The sequence below is a fragment of the Plasmodium yoelii genome (assembly GCF_900002385.2).
Source record: "Plasmodium yoelii strain 17X genome assembly, chromosome: 9".
NCBI lineage: Eukaryota > Apicomplexa > Aconoidasida > Haemosporida > Plasmodiidae > Plasmodium > Plasmodium yoelii.
In genome coordinates this window covers 1,935,651-1,951,939 of record NC_036181.2, presented here as the reverse complement: position 1 = coordinate 1,951,939, position 16,289 = coordinate 1,935,651, and the positions used below count along the sequence as shown (strand labels likewise).

General features: G+C 20.0%; 4 protein-coding genes across 4 annotated transcripts; all 4 read right to left on the bottom strand.

Moving 5' to 3' along the window:
- Nucleotides 1-1,749: 1,749 nt before the first annotated feature.
- PY17X_0949901 (uncharacterized protein) lies at nt 1,750-2,812 on the bottom strand (the record flags this gene model as incomplete). The annotated part of the gene is made up of 3 exons (XM_718948.2): nt 1,750-1,836; nt 1,926-2,678; nt 2,798-2,812. The coding sequence occupies 3 exons, from the start codon at nt 2,810-2,812 to the stop codon at nt 1,750-1,752; spliced, it is 855 nt and encodes a 284-aa protein (XP_724041.2).
- A 2,319-nt stretch (nt 2,813-5,131) lies between these two features.
- Nucleotides 5,132-6,202, bottom strand: PY17X_0949801 (PIR protein; the record flags this gene model as incomplete). The annotated part of the gene is made up of 3 exons (XM_022957026.1): nt 5,132-5,218; nt 5,309-6,052; nt 6,188-6,202. The coding sequence occupies 3 exons, from the start codon at nt 6,200-6,202 to the stop codon at nt 5,132-5,134; spliced, it is 846 nt and encodes a 281-aa protein (XP_022811049.1).
- Nucleotides 6,203-8,673: 2,471 nt separating this feature from the next.
- On the bottom strand, nt 8,674-9,891 carry PY17X_0949701 (uncharacterized protein; the record flags this gene model as incomplete). Its single annotated transcript, XM_722584.2, has 3 exons — nt 8,674-8,739; nt 8,843-9,748; nt 9,874-9,891. The coding sequence occupies 3 exons, from the start codon at nt 9,889-9,891 to the stop codon at nt 8,674-8,676; spliced, it is 990 nt and encodes a 329-aa protein (XP_727677.2).
- Nucleotides 9,892-12,831: 2,940 nt separating this feature from the next.
- PY17X_0949601 (PIR protein) lies at nt 12,832-13,933 on the bottom strand (the record flags this gene model as incomplete). Its single annotated transcript, XM_022957040.1, has 3 exons — nt 12,832-12,918; nt 13,007-13,786; nt 13,919-13,933. 3 exons carry the CDS (start codon nt 13,931-13,933, stop codon nt 12,832-12,834), a joined length of 882 nt encoding a protein of 293 aa, XP_022811050.1.
- Between the last annotated feature and the right edge of the window lie 2,356 nt (nt 13,934-16,289).

Sequence of the window (16,289 nt, the reverse complement as noted above, 5' to 3'; positions counted from 1 at the left end):
ATATATTAAAATTATTCATTAAAAATGGCTTATAATTATTTTCTAAATATATAGTTTGCTTTTATATTTTATAATAAACTATATTTATTTTGATTATGAAAAACGATAAAATTATTAATATTAACTTTCTTGGTAGTATTAATTCTAATATTACCACATTAAAAAATATTAAGTCAAAATTGTAATATTTCATATGACCTTTTATACGTATATTATAATATTATCAAATGTTTAAGAATATGTATAATGAATTTATATCCATGTAGTGTATCAAATAAACATAATATATTTGTTCATATTTAATACTATATTTATTGTTATTACTATTATTATTGTTACTGCTATATCGCTGTATAGTGCAACGTAATAATTAATGCGCTTAATAAAAATACTTTAAATCAATTAGTAATTTTCTTTGTTTCATAGTTTTTAAATTAAATAATTTAGAACATATTGTTTCGTAATAACAATATATTTAAATTATAAATTTAAAGTTTTTATATATTAATAACCTAATAAAAATATTATTAGTTCAAATTAAATTAATTATTACATACTTTTTCTATATACTTTGCATTAATATATAATTGTATATGTTTCCTAAATTTAACATATTTCAGTATTATTTATTGGTATAACATTTTACTAGTTTATATGTATAGGTATATAATAATAACGCATTATATCTATCATATTATTTATAATTATTAGAATAAAATATGATATGAAATTTTATTAATATTCTTATATTCAAATATATTAACTATTTTAAAATATAATTTAGTTATACCTCAAAACTATAAAGTTTAAAATTAATAGTGATTAATCTATTATTATGCCTTTATGATAAGTAAATTAAAGCGCATAAAACTTCTATTAATACTAGTTAATTTTAATACAAATGTAAAATACAAAAAGAGAATAGTAAAACAATTAAAACTTAAAAAATATTGTATATATAGTGCAATTATTATATATTATTAAAAATGATAGGTGAATAAAACATCTTTTATAGATATCGTTGTGTTATCGAACCTCGATCGATATTTTATGAATCTATATTTTAACTACCTATTATATATTGGTAATATGTTTAATTAACAATAAAATATATTCATTAACCTGAAGTTATATTATAACATAGATGAATAATCAAAATTAATTTTATTATAATTCATACCCAACTTCATATATAATGTTATTATTAAAGTTATGTTGGCGTAATATAATTTAAACTAAAATAAATATGATACAAATAATAATTTTTACTAAATAAAATTTCCATCAAATAAAGAAACATTGCGTTATGAATTATTCGATATAATCGAAGATTAATAAATTTTACATAATAGACAATTATGATGTTGAATAATATGAATTAATATATGCAATATAGACATTTTATTTTAATCATATAAAATCGATGTGAACACTCAATTATATATATTATACTTTATGAAAAAATGTGATGTAGCCCTTTTCATATTAATGGAAATGCTCCTTTGGGAGTACATAATTTTAACTTCATCTCAAAATTAAACATACGGGATGATACATATATTTAATTAGTGTTCGAATTATAAAAAATTAAATAAAGATATAACACTTAGCCCTAACCCCCAATATGGGTCCCACAACATAAACACTATATAAAAATTATGCAAAAATTACTCCTCAATAGACACTTTCTTAAAATATATAAATCATTATTACTATTCGTGAAATATCCACTACTCTTCGTATCATATATTAATGATTCATTCTTTTCTTTATATTTTTTAATTTTTCTCTTAATTTTTGTTTTTGAAATCGTTTCCGAATTCCAAATAACGAATACTAATATAAAATGTTAAGAAGCGTATTATTTTTTTGTTAACGTTTACATATATATAATGTAAATAATTTTTTAATTCTTTATTATTTACCTTATAAGCAATACCCAAGAAAATTGATACTGAAGCAAATATAAATGCAATTGAAATTGCAATTGCAATTACTGTATTTTTTATTATTGAACTTCGTGGACAAGCTACAAGTGAGACATTCTTACATTTATCATTATATTTCTCTTTAAATTTTTTATAATCATTTGATAAACTAGACAATAGTTGATAATAAGAACTTCCTTTATTAATATCTAAAGCATTTTTAAGTTTTTCATATTTTTCAAACAATTCTCCAGCATTTTCTAAACATTTATTGCATTCGTAGTCATTTGCATCAATTTCACTAGACATGCTACATAATGATTTAAATGGATCATAAAAATTAGATATATCTTTAATATCAATATTCATCGATTTTATTTTTTTTTCTATAACATCCTTTTTAATCTTACTATTACTATCAGCATTTATTTTCTGATTATAACAACTATTTGTTTTTATATTTTTATCATAAAAATCTTCTAATTTGGTCGTTTCATTTTCTTTTTTTTGATTTAGTTTATAACTTAACCATAAAATAGCATATTCCACAAGTTTATCACCCTCTAAATTTTCATTATTATTATCATTAAGTAATTTTAGCAATGCTATAAAACCAGAGCTAAGTTTTTGGTCATCACTATTACAGCCATTATTAGAGAAAGCTACTGTTAACAATTGCGTAGAATTATATTCTCCTGGGTTGTTCGGATCATCAACAACATATTTATCCGCCACATTAATTATATCACACTACGAATATATTTTACGAATTAAACAAAAAATGTATTAATATAAATATTACTAAAATTAAAATCAATATAATTTATAGTAATACAACATACGAATAATATAAGAAAAAGGATATATACCACTTTAGAATTCATTATAATGAAATTCTGTTATAATTTGGAGATTATGCGGGGTGATGTTATTTATATATGTTGTGTTTACTTAAGTTCTTTACATAGCAGTTATCTTTCGTTAGACATATTATTCTTAATTTTAACTTCATATAAAATAATAATACATTAGTATTACTAAAATATTATACTTATTTTATGACATTTAGCTAAACTATCTTAAATAGAGGCTTGCTTATACACTTTGTCATATGTATATATGATGCATTTTATACAAAAATACTATTCTTACTAACATTTGGTATAACTTTATTATAAAAATTAATATACTTTTATAATGAATTTAAAAAATATATACTTATACACATGCTTTAATATAGAACACAAACAACGTCATAAAACTCAAATACTACACAAATATAAAAAATTAATAAATCTATTATTACTTAATCCTTAAAAGAATATAAATAATAACTTTTAAAAAAATATTAAATACTTATATACTTGTTTCTTATAATATATATTATAGTTTTTTCTAAAATAATAGCATTTTCAAATTTAGCTACATGCTCCATTTTCTATGCAAATTACATAAATTTATATTATTTGTATTTAATATAGATAAATTAAAAAATAATTTTAATGCGTTAAATAACTTGATTTTTGTTCCTACATATTCCAATTTAGATGTATTTTCTATTGGGTAATTTTATAATATTTTTTACGCATAGTTTCCACTCTCTAAAATAACAATTAGCACTGAACCTTTATTTATTAAGCTATTTATAAGCTTAAATAAATCTTTGGATATAGATTATTTTTAAAATAATACTTAGTAAATATTAAACATATATACCTACTGATGATATTTTAAAGTATAATAGAAAACTATGTTTAATTAAGTTATTATATTTCACTTTAAGAGGAGAGAGATAAGATATATTTGCCATTTTAATATATATATTTAGATAAATATTTGCTAAATGTTTTACATAGTTCATTTTTATCTTATATATTTTATTTGTTTAGTTATCAATGTATATTTATTCAGATAATTTATTAAATTATATATTTTATTAATTCTATGGCAAAACAATGCTGTTTATGATTAAAGATTATTCATTAAACAGTGATAATATAATATGAATTAACATGTAATAATAAAGTGACATTTAGCATTAATTTAGCCTATACCATTTCCTCTATTCATCCAGTTTTTTAAAAATATAAAACTACATAGCTCAATTTGTGTCTTTAACAAATATATAAAATCGATACCTTTATAATGTATTATGTGTCTTTTCGATAATATTAATGTTTAATTATATGAAGTTTCCACAATAAAACAATATTTCAATATTAATTATTGATATTTTACTAAATTATATGCATATATATATAGTAATAACGCTATTCTATATATCATATTATTTATAATTATTATAACAAAATATGATATTAAATACTATTAATATAATTATATATTTTTAATTAGCTAATAATATAATATATTTCTAATTTATATATACTTCAAAATTATAAAGCTTAAAATTAATAGTGATTAATATAATGTTATACCTTTATAATAAATAAATTAAATCGTATGAACCAACTTCTATTAATACAAAGAAGATAATAGTAACTACAATTAAAAATTAAAAAAATCTTAGATGCATAATAATATTTTATAGATAATGTTGTATTGTCGATTCTCGATCGATATTTATGAATCTATATTTTATGATTATCTATTATGCATTAGTAGTGTACTTAATTAACATTAAAAATATAATCATTAATATGAATCGAATTATAATAATACCCAATCTCATATATAATGCTATTATTACATTTCAATTGGCATAGTATAATTTAAATTAATTGTAGCACAATTTATAAGTTTCACTAAATAAAGAAACATATTATGATATGCATAATTCAATATAACCAAATATTAACTTTTATATAGGCAATTATAATATATCATAATATGAATTAATATATGTAATATAGTTATTTTACTTTAATCATATTAAATCGGCATGAACACTCAATAATATATATTGTAACTTATGAACAAATGTGATGTAGTCTTTTTCATATTAATGGCAATGCTCCTTTGGAAGTACATATTTTTAACTTCATCTCGAAATTAAACATACGGGATGATACATATATTAAATTAGTGTTTAAATTGTAAAAAATTAAATGCAATATAATACTTAGCCCTAACCCGAATATGGGTTCCACAACATAAAAACTATATAAAAATTATACAAAAATTACTTCCCAATAGACAACTTATTAACATATATTAATCATTATTAATATTCGAATCATATATTAATGAATCATTTTCTTCATTATATTTTTTATTTTTTCTCTTAAACATTGTTTTTGAGATCGTTTCCGAAATCCAAGTGACGAATACTAATATAAAAATTTTAAAAAATGTATAATTTATTTATATTCACAAATTAATCAGTGATGAATATATTGTTTAATTGATTTATTATTTACCTTATATTCAATTCCCAAGAAAATTGATAATGCAACAAGCATAAATGCAATTGGAATTAGTGTCCTTTTTATTACGAATCTTCGTGAATATGTTGGAAGAGTTGGAAATTGATTACATTTATTTTTTAAATTACAATAATCATTTGATAATGTAGATAATAATTGATTATAGGGACTATCTTTACCATTATTATAATTTTCATTAAGCTCATCATATTTTTTAGCAAAATCATTAGCTATTTCCGAAAAACTATAGCAATTTAGGCCTTCTTCATTAACCTTAATATATATATAACATAATAATACAAATGCATCATAAAATTTAGACATATCTTTAACATAAATACTAATAAAATCTTCTTTTTTATCTATAAGATCCTTATAACTATTATAAGCAGTAACATTACCTATTTTATTGTTATACTTCTTATCAGTATTTATATATGCTTTATAAAAAGGCTCTATACTGGCACTTTCTTCATTTTTGGTAAGGTTTAACATATAACTTAACCATATCAAAATGTAATCAACAATATTGGTGTTTCCTTTTGCAACAGAATTAAACAATTGAGAACTCCCAAATAACGCATCAAACAAATATAAACATCCAGCATTAATTTTTTCGAAAGAATCTTCACATAATCCTTTATCACAATATTTTTTCAAATTTTCATCAATATTTGTATTATTTCCTTCAATCAATTCATGTGGTAACCATTCCCTTACATTCTTGAACTTTTCACACTAAGAAATCATTTAAAAACAATTAATAAAAAGTGTATTATTGAAAATTTTATTAAAATAAAGTTTAATGATATTTATATATGGTCAATATCAAAAAATATAAAGGAAATTATTATTATTAAAAAATGGATATACCACTTCCTTATTCATTATAATGGGGTTTTATTTTTGATTTGTAAATTAAGTAGAATCATGCTGTTTTATATACACAGCCCTCAATATGCGACGCAAATACTTTAACCCTATATATATAAAACTGTCTGTAATTAAATTAATATAGAATAATAAAATAATATCATTACTAAAAAAAGGTTTTATTCCTTTTTATGATAATTAGCTAAATTACCTTAAATAGAGGGTTGTTTAATACATTTTTGATTAAATATATATATGATGCATTTTATACAATAAATGCATTCTTACTAACATCTTGTATAACTATGTTATAAAAATGAATATACATTTATAATGAATTTAAAGTATGTTTGAACATAGAAAAGGAATATATTTATATCCTATTTTTTAATGATTGCCCTTTAAAACTTAAATACTATATATCTAAAAAATAAAAATTATATTATTACTATAATCCTTAAAGCATATAAATAGTCTTTTTTAAAAATATATTAAATACTATATACTTGTTTCTAATAATATATAATATAGTCTTTTCTAAAATTATAATATTTACAAAGTTGTATTGTTCCATTTTCTATCCCCAATACATAAATTTATATTGTTTTTAATGAATGTAGATAAATTAAAAAATAATTTTAATGCGTTAAATAACTTTATTTTTATTTCCATACACTTCAATTTGTAAGTATGCCTTATTGAGTAATTTTATAATATATTTACGCATAATTTCCAAGGTTTAAAACGACAATTAGCACTGAACCCGTATTTATAAGCTTAAATAAGCCCTTAAGTTCATATTGTTTTTAAAATCATACTTAGTAGATATTAAATATTAACACATAAATAAGTATTGATGCTAATTTTTAAGTATAATAGAAAACTATGTTTGATTATGTCATTGTTTTACCCTTTAATAGGAGAGAGATAAGATATATTAGCTCTTTAATATATATATATTTATATAAATATTCGCTAAATGTTATACATAATTTTATCTTATATATTCTACTGCTATAGTTAATGTATATCGTTCAAATAATTTATTAAAAATTCTATATTATATTAATTCTACAAAAAACAATTATAATATAATACGAGTTAATATGAATAATCAAATGGTATTTAACATGAATTGAGTCTTTAACCATTTCACTATTGATTCATATTTTTAGAATATAAAATCACATGTCCCTAATTGGATCTTTAACAAAATATATAACACCGATACCTTTATAATGTATTATTATGTGTCTTTTCGATCAAATTGATATTTAATTATATGAATTTTCCACAATAAAATAATATTTAATATAAGTTATTCGTAGAGTATTTTGTTATATTATATATATAGGCGTATAATAATAACGCTATTATATCTTTCATATTATTTATAACAATTAGAACAAAATATAACATTAAATTTTATTAATATACTTATATTTTATTTTTTTAATTATTTTAAAATATAATTTATTTATACCTCAAAGTTATAAAATTTAAAAATTAATAGTTATTAATCTATTATTATACCATTATGATAAATAATTTAAAGCTTATAAAACAGCTTCTATATTACTAATTAATTTTAATACAAATGTAAAGGAAATACAAAAAGGGAATAGTAACTACAATTAAAACTTAAAAAATATTGTATATAGTTCAATTTTTTATGTATTACAAAAAATGTTAGAAGCATAATAATATTTTATAGATTATGTTACATTGTCGATTCTTGATCGAAACTCTATGCATCTATATTTTATGACTACCTATTATATATTGGTAATATGTTTAATTAACAATAAAAATATACTCATTAACATGAAGTTATATTATAATGTAGACAGTTGTTCCAAATGAATCATCTTATAATAATACCCAACCTCATATATAATGCTATTATTACAGTTCGGTTATCAAAATATGATTTAAATTAAAACAAATGATACAAATAATAAGTTTACTAAATAAAATTTTAATAAAATGAAGAAACATATTATGTTATACATAATTCAATATAACCACATATTAGCAACTTTTATATAATAAATAATTATGATATATCATAATATGAATTCATATATAATAAATATCTATATTAATATATACAATATAGACATTTTTTAATCATATTAAATCGATATGAACACTAAATTATATATATTATAACTTATGAAAAAATGTTATGTGACCCTTTTCATATTAATGACAATACCCCTTTTTTGGTTGCATATTTAGGCTTCAGCTCGATATTAAAAATGCAGAATGGTACATATATTTAATTAGTGTTCAAACTATAAAAAATTAATACAATATAATACTTAACCCTAACCTAAACGTGGGTCCCACAACATAAAAACTATATAAAAATTATGCAAAAATTACTTCGGAATAGATAGTTTCTTAAAATATATTAATCATTATTACTATTCCTGAAATAGTCACTACTCTTCGAATAACATATTAATAGTCCATTTTCTTCTTTATTTTTTTAGTTTTTCTCTTATTTGTTGTTTTTTAGATCGTTTCCGAAATCCAAATAACGAATACTAATATAAATGTTAAGAAATGTATTATTTTGTTGTTAACTTTTCCATATATTTAATGAAAATAATTTATAAATATTATATTTGTAAATTCCTTATTATTTACCTTATATGAAATTCCAAAAAAGACTGCTATTGCACCAAATATCGATAAAAATATAATTATTTTGTTTATTAGTGACGATCCTGATAATTCAGTATTAGAACTAAAAGTTATTTTTACAATATTTGATTGTTCTGTTTCACTCGAGGATTCAATTGTTTCAGTTACTTTAGGATCTGATATACCACCATTTCCAGCTGTTTTAGTTGCTTTAGTATCTGATATCTCACCATTTCCAGTTGTTTTTTTTGTTGGTAATGAAGGGAAATTTGTTGTTTTACTATAGTAATCAGTACCTTTTCCAAAATTAGTATAATACCTGGATAAAACAAGTAATATTTTATTGTATGGGCTGCCTTCATTATTATTATTATCATTAAGGAGTTCTTTATATTCATTAACAAAATTATTAGCATGTTGTAAAACATTGTTACTACTTTTTTTTATATCACTATTCATATTACATAATAATTTAAGTAATTCATAAAATTTAGGCATATGACTAATATTAATATCCATATATCCCTTTATTCCATCCATGACTTCCTTATTATATCTTTCTTGATAATTAATTTTATGGTCAGTGTACATCGTGTTTTTTTCTATATGCTTAGAATAAAAATCTTTTAATGTGTTGATATTATTTGGTGGTTTTAGGTTTAATATATAACCTAACCATATCATAATACATGTAGCATCATCCATAAGAGTATTATTATCAACTGAAAAATCAGATGTACTGAAAATGTTATTAATTAACCATAAACATCCAGCATTAATCTTATCGATATCACTGTCACAATTATTATTAGGACAATATTTCTTAAATGATCCAGTACTAAAATTATAATTTATAGAATCTTTTAAACCATCGGGAAAAAACTTCCAAAAAGTAGCAAAGTCTCCACACTAAGAAACAATTTTTAAAAATCAAATAAAGATGTCTATTAAAATGAACTTATTATTAATTTATAGATAATATAATATCAAAAATCTGTAATAACAAACATTTTTATTCAAGAAATTATATGTACCACTTTACTAATCGCCATATTGGAAATTTGTTTTTGAAGTATAAATTAACATCATATTAATTTCATATATATTCCATCAAACTAGGGGACGTAAAATTGGATTCTTTGTATAAAAATTATCTGTATTTAACCACATTTTATTTTTATATTAATTTAAAAATAATGTAAAGTAATAATACAATAGTAACATCATAGTAAATTAATAAATAATTTATATAAATTAGCTAAACTTCCTTAAATTGGAGATATTTAATACATTTTGTTCATATGTATAACATTATTTATGCTTAAATTTATGATTATTAATAATATCCATTATAAAAACTTAAATAATTTTGTAATGAGTTTAAAGTACATCTCCTTATATTTATGTCTCAATATAGAAAAATTCAAATTTGTTTCTCATGTTTTAATAAATATATTTATGTCTCTGAACCTGTAAATATGTAAAAATTAATAAATATATTATTACTATAATTTTTAAAAGTATATAAATAAATATTTTATAATATATTAAATTCTTATATACCTGTTTCTAATACTATATACCATATTTTATTAAAATTATAGTATTTTCAAATTAAGTTATGTTACTTATATCTCTATGCAAATTATATAAATTTATATTGTTTTTAATGAATGTAGATAAATTTACAATTCATTTTAATGATTTCTATAACTTTATTTTTATTCCTATATACTTCAATTTAGAAATATTCTTTATTGAGTAATTTTATAATACACTTTGCATATTTTTTCACTGTTAAAACGACAATTAGCGCTGAACCCGTATTTATAAGCTTAAATATGTTTTTATATGTAGATTGTTTTTAAAATAATACATAGTAAATATTAAATATATAACATATAAATAAATATTGATGCAAATTTTAAAGTATAATAGAAAAATATGTTTAATTGGGTTGTTATATTACCCTTTAAGAAGAGAAAGATAAGATATATTTACTCTTTTAATATTTAAATTTATATAAATATTTGTTAAATGTTCTGAATTGTTCATTTTTACCTTATATATTTTATTATTATAGTTATCAATGTATATACATTCAAATATTTTATTAAAAATTATATACTTTATTAATTCTGTGATAAAACAATGTTGTTTGTTATTAAAGATGGTTCATTAAATAATGATAATATAATATGCGTTCATATGGAATAATAAAATGAAATTTAACATTAAATGATCCTTTAATACTTTCTCCATTGATTCAGTTTTTTATAATATAAAACCACATATTCCGAATTGGATCTTTAACAATAATATAAAATTGATATCTTTATAATGCATTATTATATGTCATTGATTTTTTATTTCAATAACACAACTTTTAATATAGGAAATATCCACTTTTATATTTTTTTTACTGAATATGCATAAAAAACAATTATATTTTGCAATGTATGATAGAGACGTAGAGGGTCACTGTTTATATTTTTTAAAAATATTATTATGAATTTTTTCAATAATAAATTATTTTATAAAATATATTTTTTTTATTCATTCATTATATTATTAATTATTTTATTCTTATAATTTTAGAGAAATATTATAATGGAAATAAAATGAATTGATTAAACAACATCGTTTTATATAGATTATTAAAATACATATATTTATATTATAATATTACACATATATATTTTTTGATGATACTTATGAGTTTATTTACCTATAATAATAAACGAATTTACTTATTTGTTATTTTTAATATTTATATTGAATTTTAAAGTCAGAATCATAAACATCTGAGCTTTGGTTATTTAAGAAAAAATATAAGACATTAATTAAATTTATAATTCTAAAGAATTGTGATTTCTTTATAAACAAAAAAAATTAAAAAAAAAAAAAAAAAATTAATAAATGGTACAGGATCGCCTTGCATAAGTTGGTACATATTTAACAATGGAGATTTTTCCACAAACGGAATTTATTGATTTTTTAGTCTGTTTTTTTTGATTAGATGAATTTATAATTATTTGCATTTTATTTTTTTCCATTAGTTGAGTTTATAACCTCTTTCATGTTTTTTTTTCTTCAATCCCTTTCTCCATCCAAATGGCAAATACTAAAATAAAAATAGTAAAAATATATAATATTTGATAGTGAAGAAATGTTTTAAAAATTGTATACTTCATAACTTTCTTTTTATTTACCTTGTACATAATTCATAAAATAATGTGTGTAAAATAAATATACCTTTAACGTAACTTATTTCACTATATATATTTTCTCCAAATACCACTTTATACTTTTATTCCATTCAAATCCATTCCTACATCACTTACTTCATCTATCATTTTGTTCCGTTGTCACTGAGGAAGGAAATCATAATAATTATTTTCTTCCAATTCACTCCCTCCTTAATTTCTCATATTAAATGCTGTAATTATTTAAATCAACCTTTTCTTCTAGGACCAAATCGATGCTTTGGAATCATCTTTTTATATCGATTCCAATATTCGATAAATTCCCCCATAAACCAATAACCCCAAATTAACAATAAAATACAAAAAGACTTAGTTAAACACATTTACCATTAAGTTATATTAACAAAAAATCAAATTCTTATTTGCCAAAATATATTATTTTATTCATTCCTTTTCATATTCATCTTTATTCTCATTTTTTCTTACATATTTAGACTTAATATAAATATTAAAAATTACAACTTATCCCTTACATATTTTAATAATTTATTTCCTATAAATATTTAAAACAATTCCTTAAACTAATAAATATTATCAAATTATTAAAAATTAAATGCAATATAATACTTAACCCTAACCCCAATATTGGTTCCGCAGACACAACCCTGACCCACAACATAAAACAACATAAAAATTATGATAAAAATTACTTCCAATAGACAGTTTCTTAAAATATATAAATCATTATTACTATTCCTGAAATATTCACTCTCTTAGAATCATATATTAATGATTCATTCTCTTCTTTATATTTTTTATTTTTTCTCTTAAATATTGTTTTTGAGCTCGTTTCCGAATTCCAAATAACGAATACTAATATAAAATATTAAGAAATACACGATTTTTTGTTAACATTTGGATATATATAATGAAAATAATTTTTTAATTCCTTATTATTTACCTTATAAGAAATTCCTAAAAAAATTGCTATTGCAACTAATATCGATAAAATTGGAATTAATTTGCTTGCTATCGACGAACTTGATATAACTTCAGAAACATGTTCAGAAATTATGTTTGTTATATATGGAATGGATGGGAAATCTTCACATTTTTTTTTTAATTTATCATAATCTTTTAATAAAGTAAGAAATACATGGAAATAGGGTTTATCTTCAGTAACGTCATGATCTATGATATGTTTTTTATATTTTTCAACAAATTGACCAGCCTTTTCCGAATATTTCTCGCAATTTGAGTCGTTTGTATCAACCCCATTATATATGTCACATAATATGTTAAATGCATCATATAATTTAGATATATTGTTCATATCAATACTTAAAAAATATTTATTTTCATCTATAAGATCCTTATAACCTTTATAACCATCAATATATTTCATATTATTAGTATATTTAGCATTATCCTTTATGTATGTATCATAAAAAAGTTCTATACTGTTGTTTTCTTGAGTTTTGGTAAGGTTTAACATATAACTTAACCATATCAAAATGTATTCAATAACATAGATGTTTCCTTTTGCAGCCGTTTCAAACGCAGAATCATCCTTAAAGAATGTATCAAAAAAATATAAACATCCAGCATTAATTTTTTTGAGATCATTATCACAACTATCATCAGTACAGTACTCTTTGAAATATTCATTATTTATAAATCTATAGCTTCCATTACTCGAATCATATTCTAAATTCGCCGTTACATTCTTGAACTGTTGACACTAAGAAAACATTTAAAAACAATTAATAAAAACATGTACTATTGAAAATTTTATTAAAATATTGATGATATTTATATATGGTCAATATCAAAAAATATAAAGGAAACTATTATTATTAAAAAATGCATATACTATATCGGCATCCATTATGATGAGATTTCATTTTATATTTGTAAATTGAGTAGAATCATGTTATTTTATATACGATGCACCAAATATGAGACGCAAATACTTTAACCCTATATATAACTGTCTGTAGTTAAATATACTATAAGTTTTTCAATAATTAAATTAATATAGAATAATATAATAATATTATCAATAAAGAAACGTTTTATTCCTTTTTATGATAATTATCTAAATTACCTTAAATAGAGGTTTGTTTAATACATTTTTTATTAAATATATATATGATGCATTTTATACAAGAAATGCATTCTTATTAACATCTTGTATAACTATGTTATAAAAATGAATATACATTTATAATGAATTTAAAGGATGTTTGAACATAGAAAAGGAATATATTTATATCCTATTTTTTAATGATCACCCTTCTAAAACTTAAATACTGTATAAATTTAAAAAATATAAATTATATTATTACTATAATCCTTAAAAGCATATAAATAGTCTTTTTTTAAAATATATTAAATATTATATACTTGTTTCTAATAATATATAATATAGTCTTTTCTAAAATTATAATATTTACAAAGTTGTATTGTTCCATTTTCTATGCCCAATAAATAAATTTATATTGTTTATAATGAATGTAGATAAATTAAAAAATAATTTTAATGCGTTAAATAACTTTATTTTTATTCCCATATACTTCAATTTGTAAGTATCCCTTATTGTGTAATTTTATAATATATTTTACGCATCATTTCCAAGGTTTAAAACGACAATTAACACTGAACCCGTATTTATAAGCTTAAATAAATCTTTGGGTGTAGATTGTTTTTAAAATCATACTTAATAAATATTAAATATTAACACAAATAATTATTGATGAAATTTTTAAGTATAATAGAAAACTATATGTATTAGGTTTTTATATTGCCCTTTAGTAGGAGAGAGATAAGATATATTTTCTCTTTTAATATATAAATTAAATTGAATATTCGTTAAATATTTTACATACTTAATTTTATCTTATATATTCTACTGCCATAGTTATCAATGTATATCATTCAAATAATTTATTAAAAATTCTATATTTTATTAATTCTACGATAAAACAATGATAATATGATACGCGTTAATATGGAATAATCAAATGACATTTAACATAAATTGAGTCTTTAACCCTTTCACCATTGATTCATATTTTTAGAATATAAAACCAAATATCCAAAATTAAATCTTTAACAAATATATAAAAATGGTACATTTATAATGTATTATTATTTATCTTTTCGATAATATTAATGTTTAATTATATGAAGATTCATAATAAAACATTATTTCAATATTAGTTATTGGTAATTTACTAGATTATATGTATAGGCATATAATAATAACGCATTATATCTATAATATTATTTATAATTATTGAACAAAATATGATATGAAAATTTATTAATATACTTATATTTTTTCAATTAAATACTCATAATATAATTATTTATATCACAAAGTTATAAAGCTTAAAATTAATAGTGATTGATCTAATATTATACCTTTATGGTAAATAAATTAATGTATATATAAGTATCTCTATTATTTGAATTTAAAACTTTAGCATAAAATTAAACTATATAAAATCAAAAATTAAAAGGATAGTATACATATATTTATAATGTAATTTTTTATTAATATACATATTTTTATTGATTATTAAAAATATTAGAAACATCATAATATTTTATAGACTATGTTACATTATCGATTCTCGATCGATATTCCATGCATCTATATTTTATGAATATATATTATTGCAGTTCATTTGCATAACATGATTTAAATTAAAATCAATATGACAAAAGTTATAAGTTTTACTAAATAAAATGTTTCATCAATCAAAGAAATGTATTGTATATTATGATATAAATAATTCAATATAACTCTGGGTTAACACATCTTATTTAATGAAACTTATTATATAGCCAATATCTATATTAATATATACAATATAGACATTTTATTTTAATCATTTAAAATCGATATGAACACTCAATTATATATATTATAACTTATGAAAAAATGGGATGTGCCCTTTTTCATATTAATGGCAGTATCCCTTTTTTGGTTGCACATTTAGACTTCAGCTCTGGATTAAGAATACGGAATGACACATATATTTAATTAGTGTTTAAGTTATAAAAAATTAAATACAATGTAATACTTAGCCCTAACCCGAATATGGGTTCCACAACATAAAAACTATATAAAAATTATTCACATATTTTGATCAAAAATTATTTTTAAATAGATAGATTCTTAGATATATCAACCATTATTACTATTCCTGAAATAGTCACTCTCTTCGAATCATATA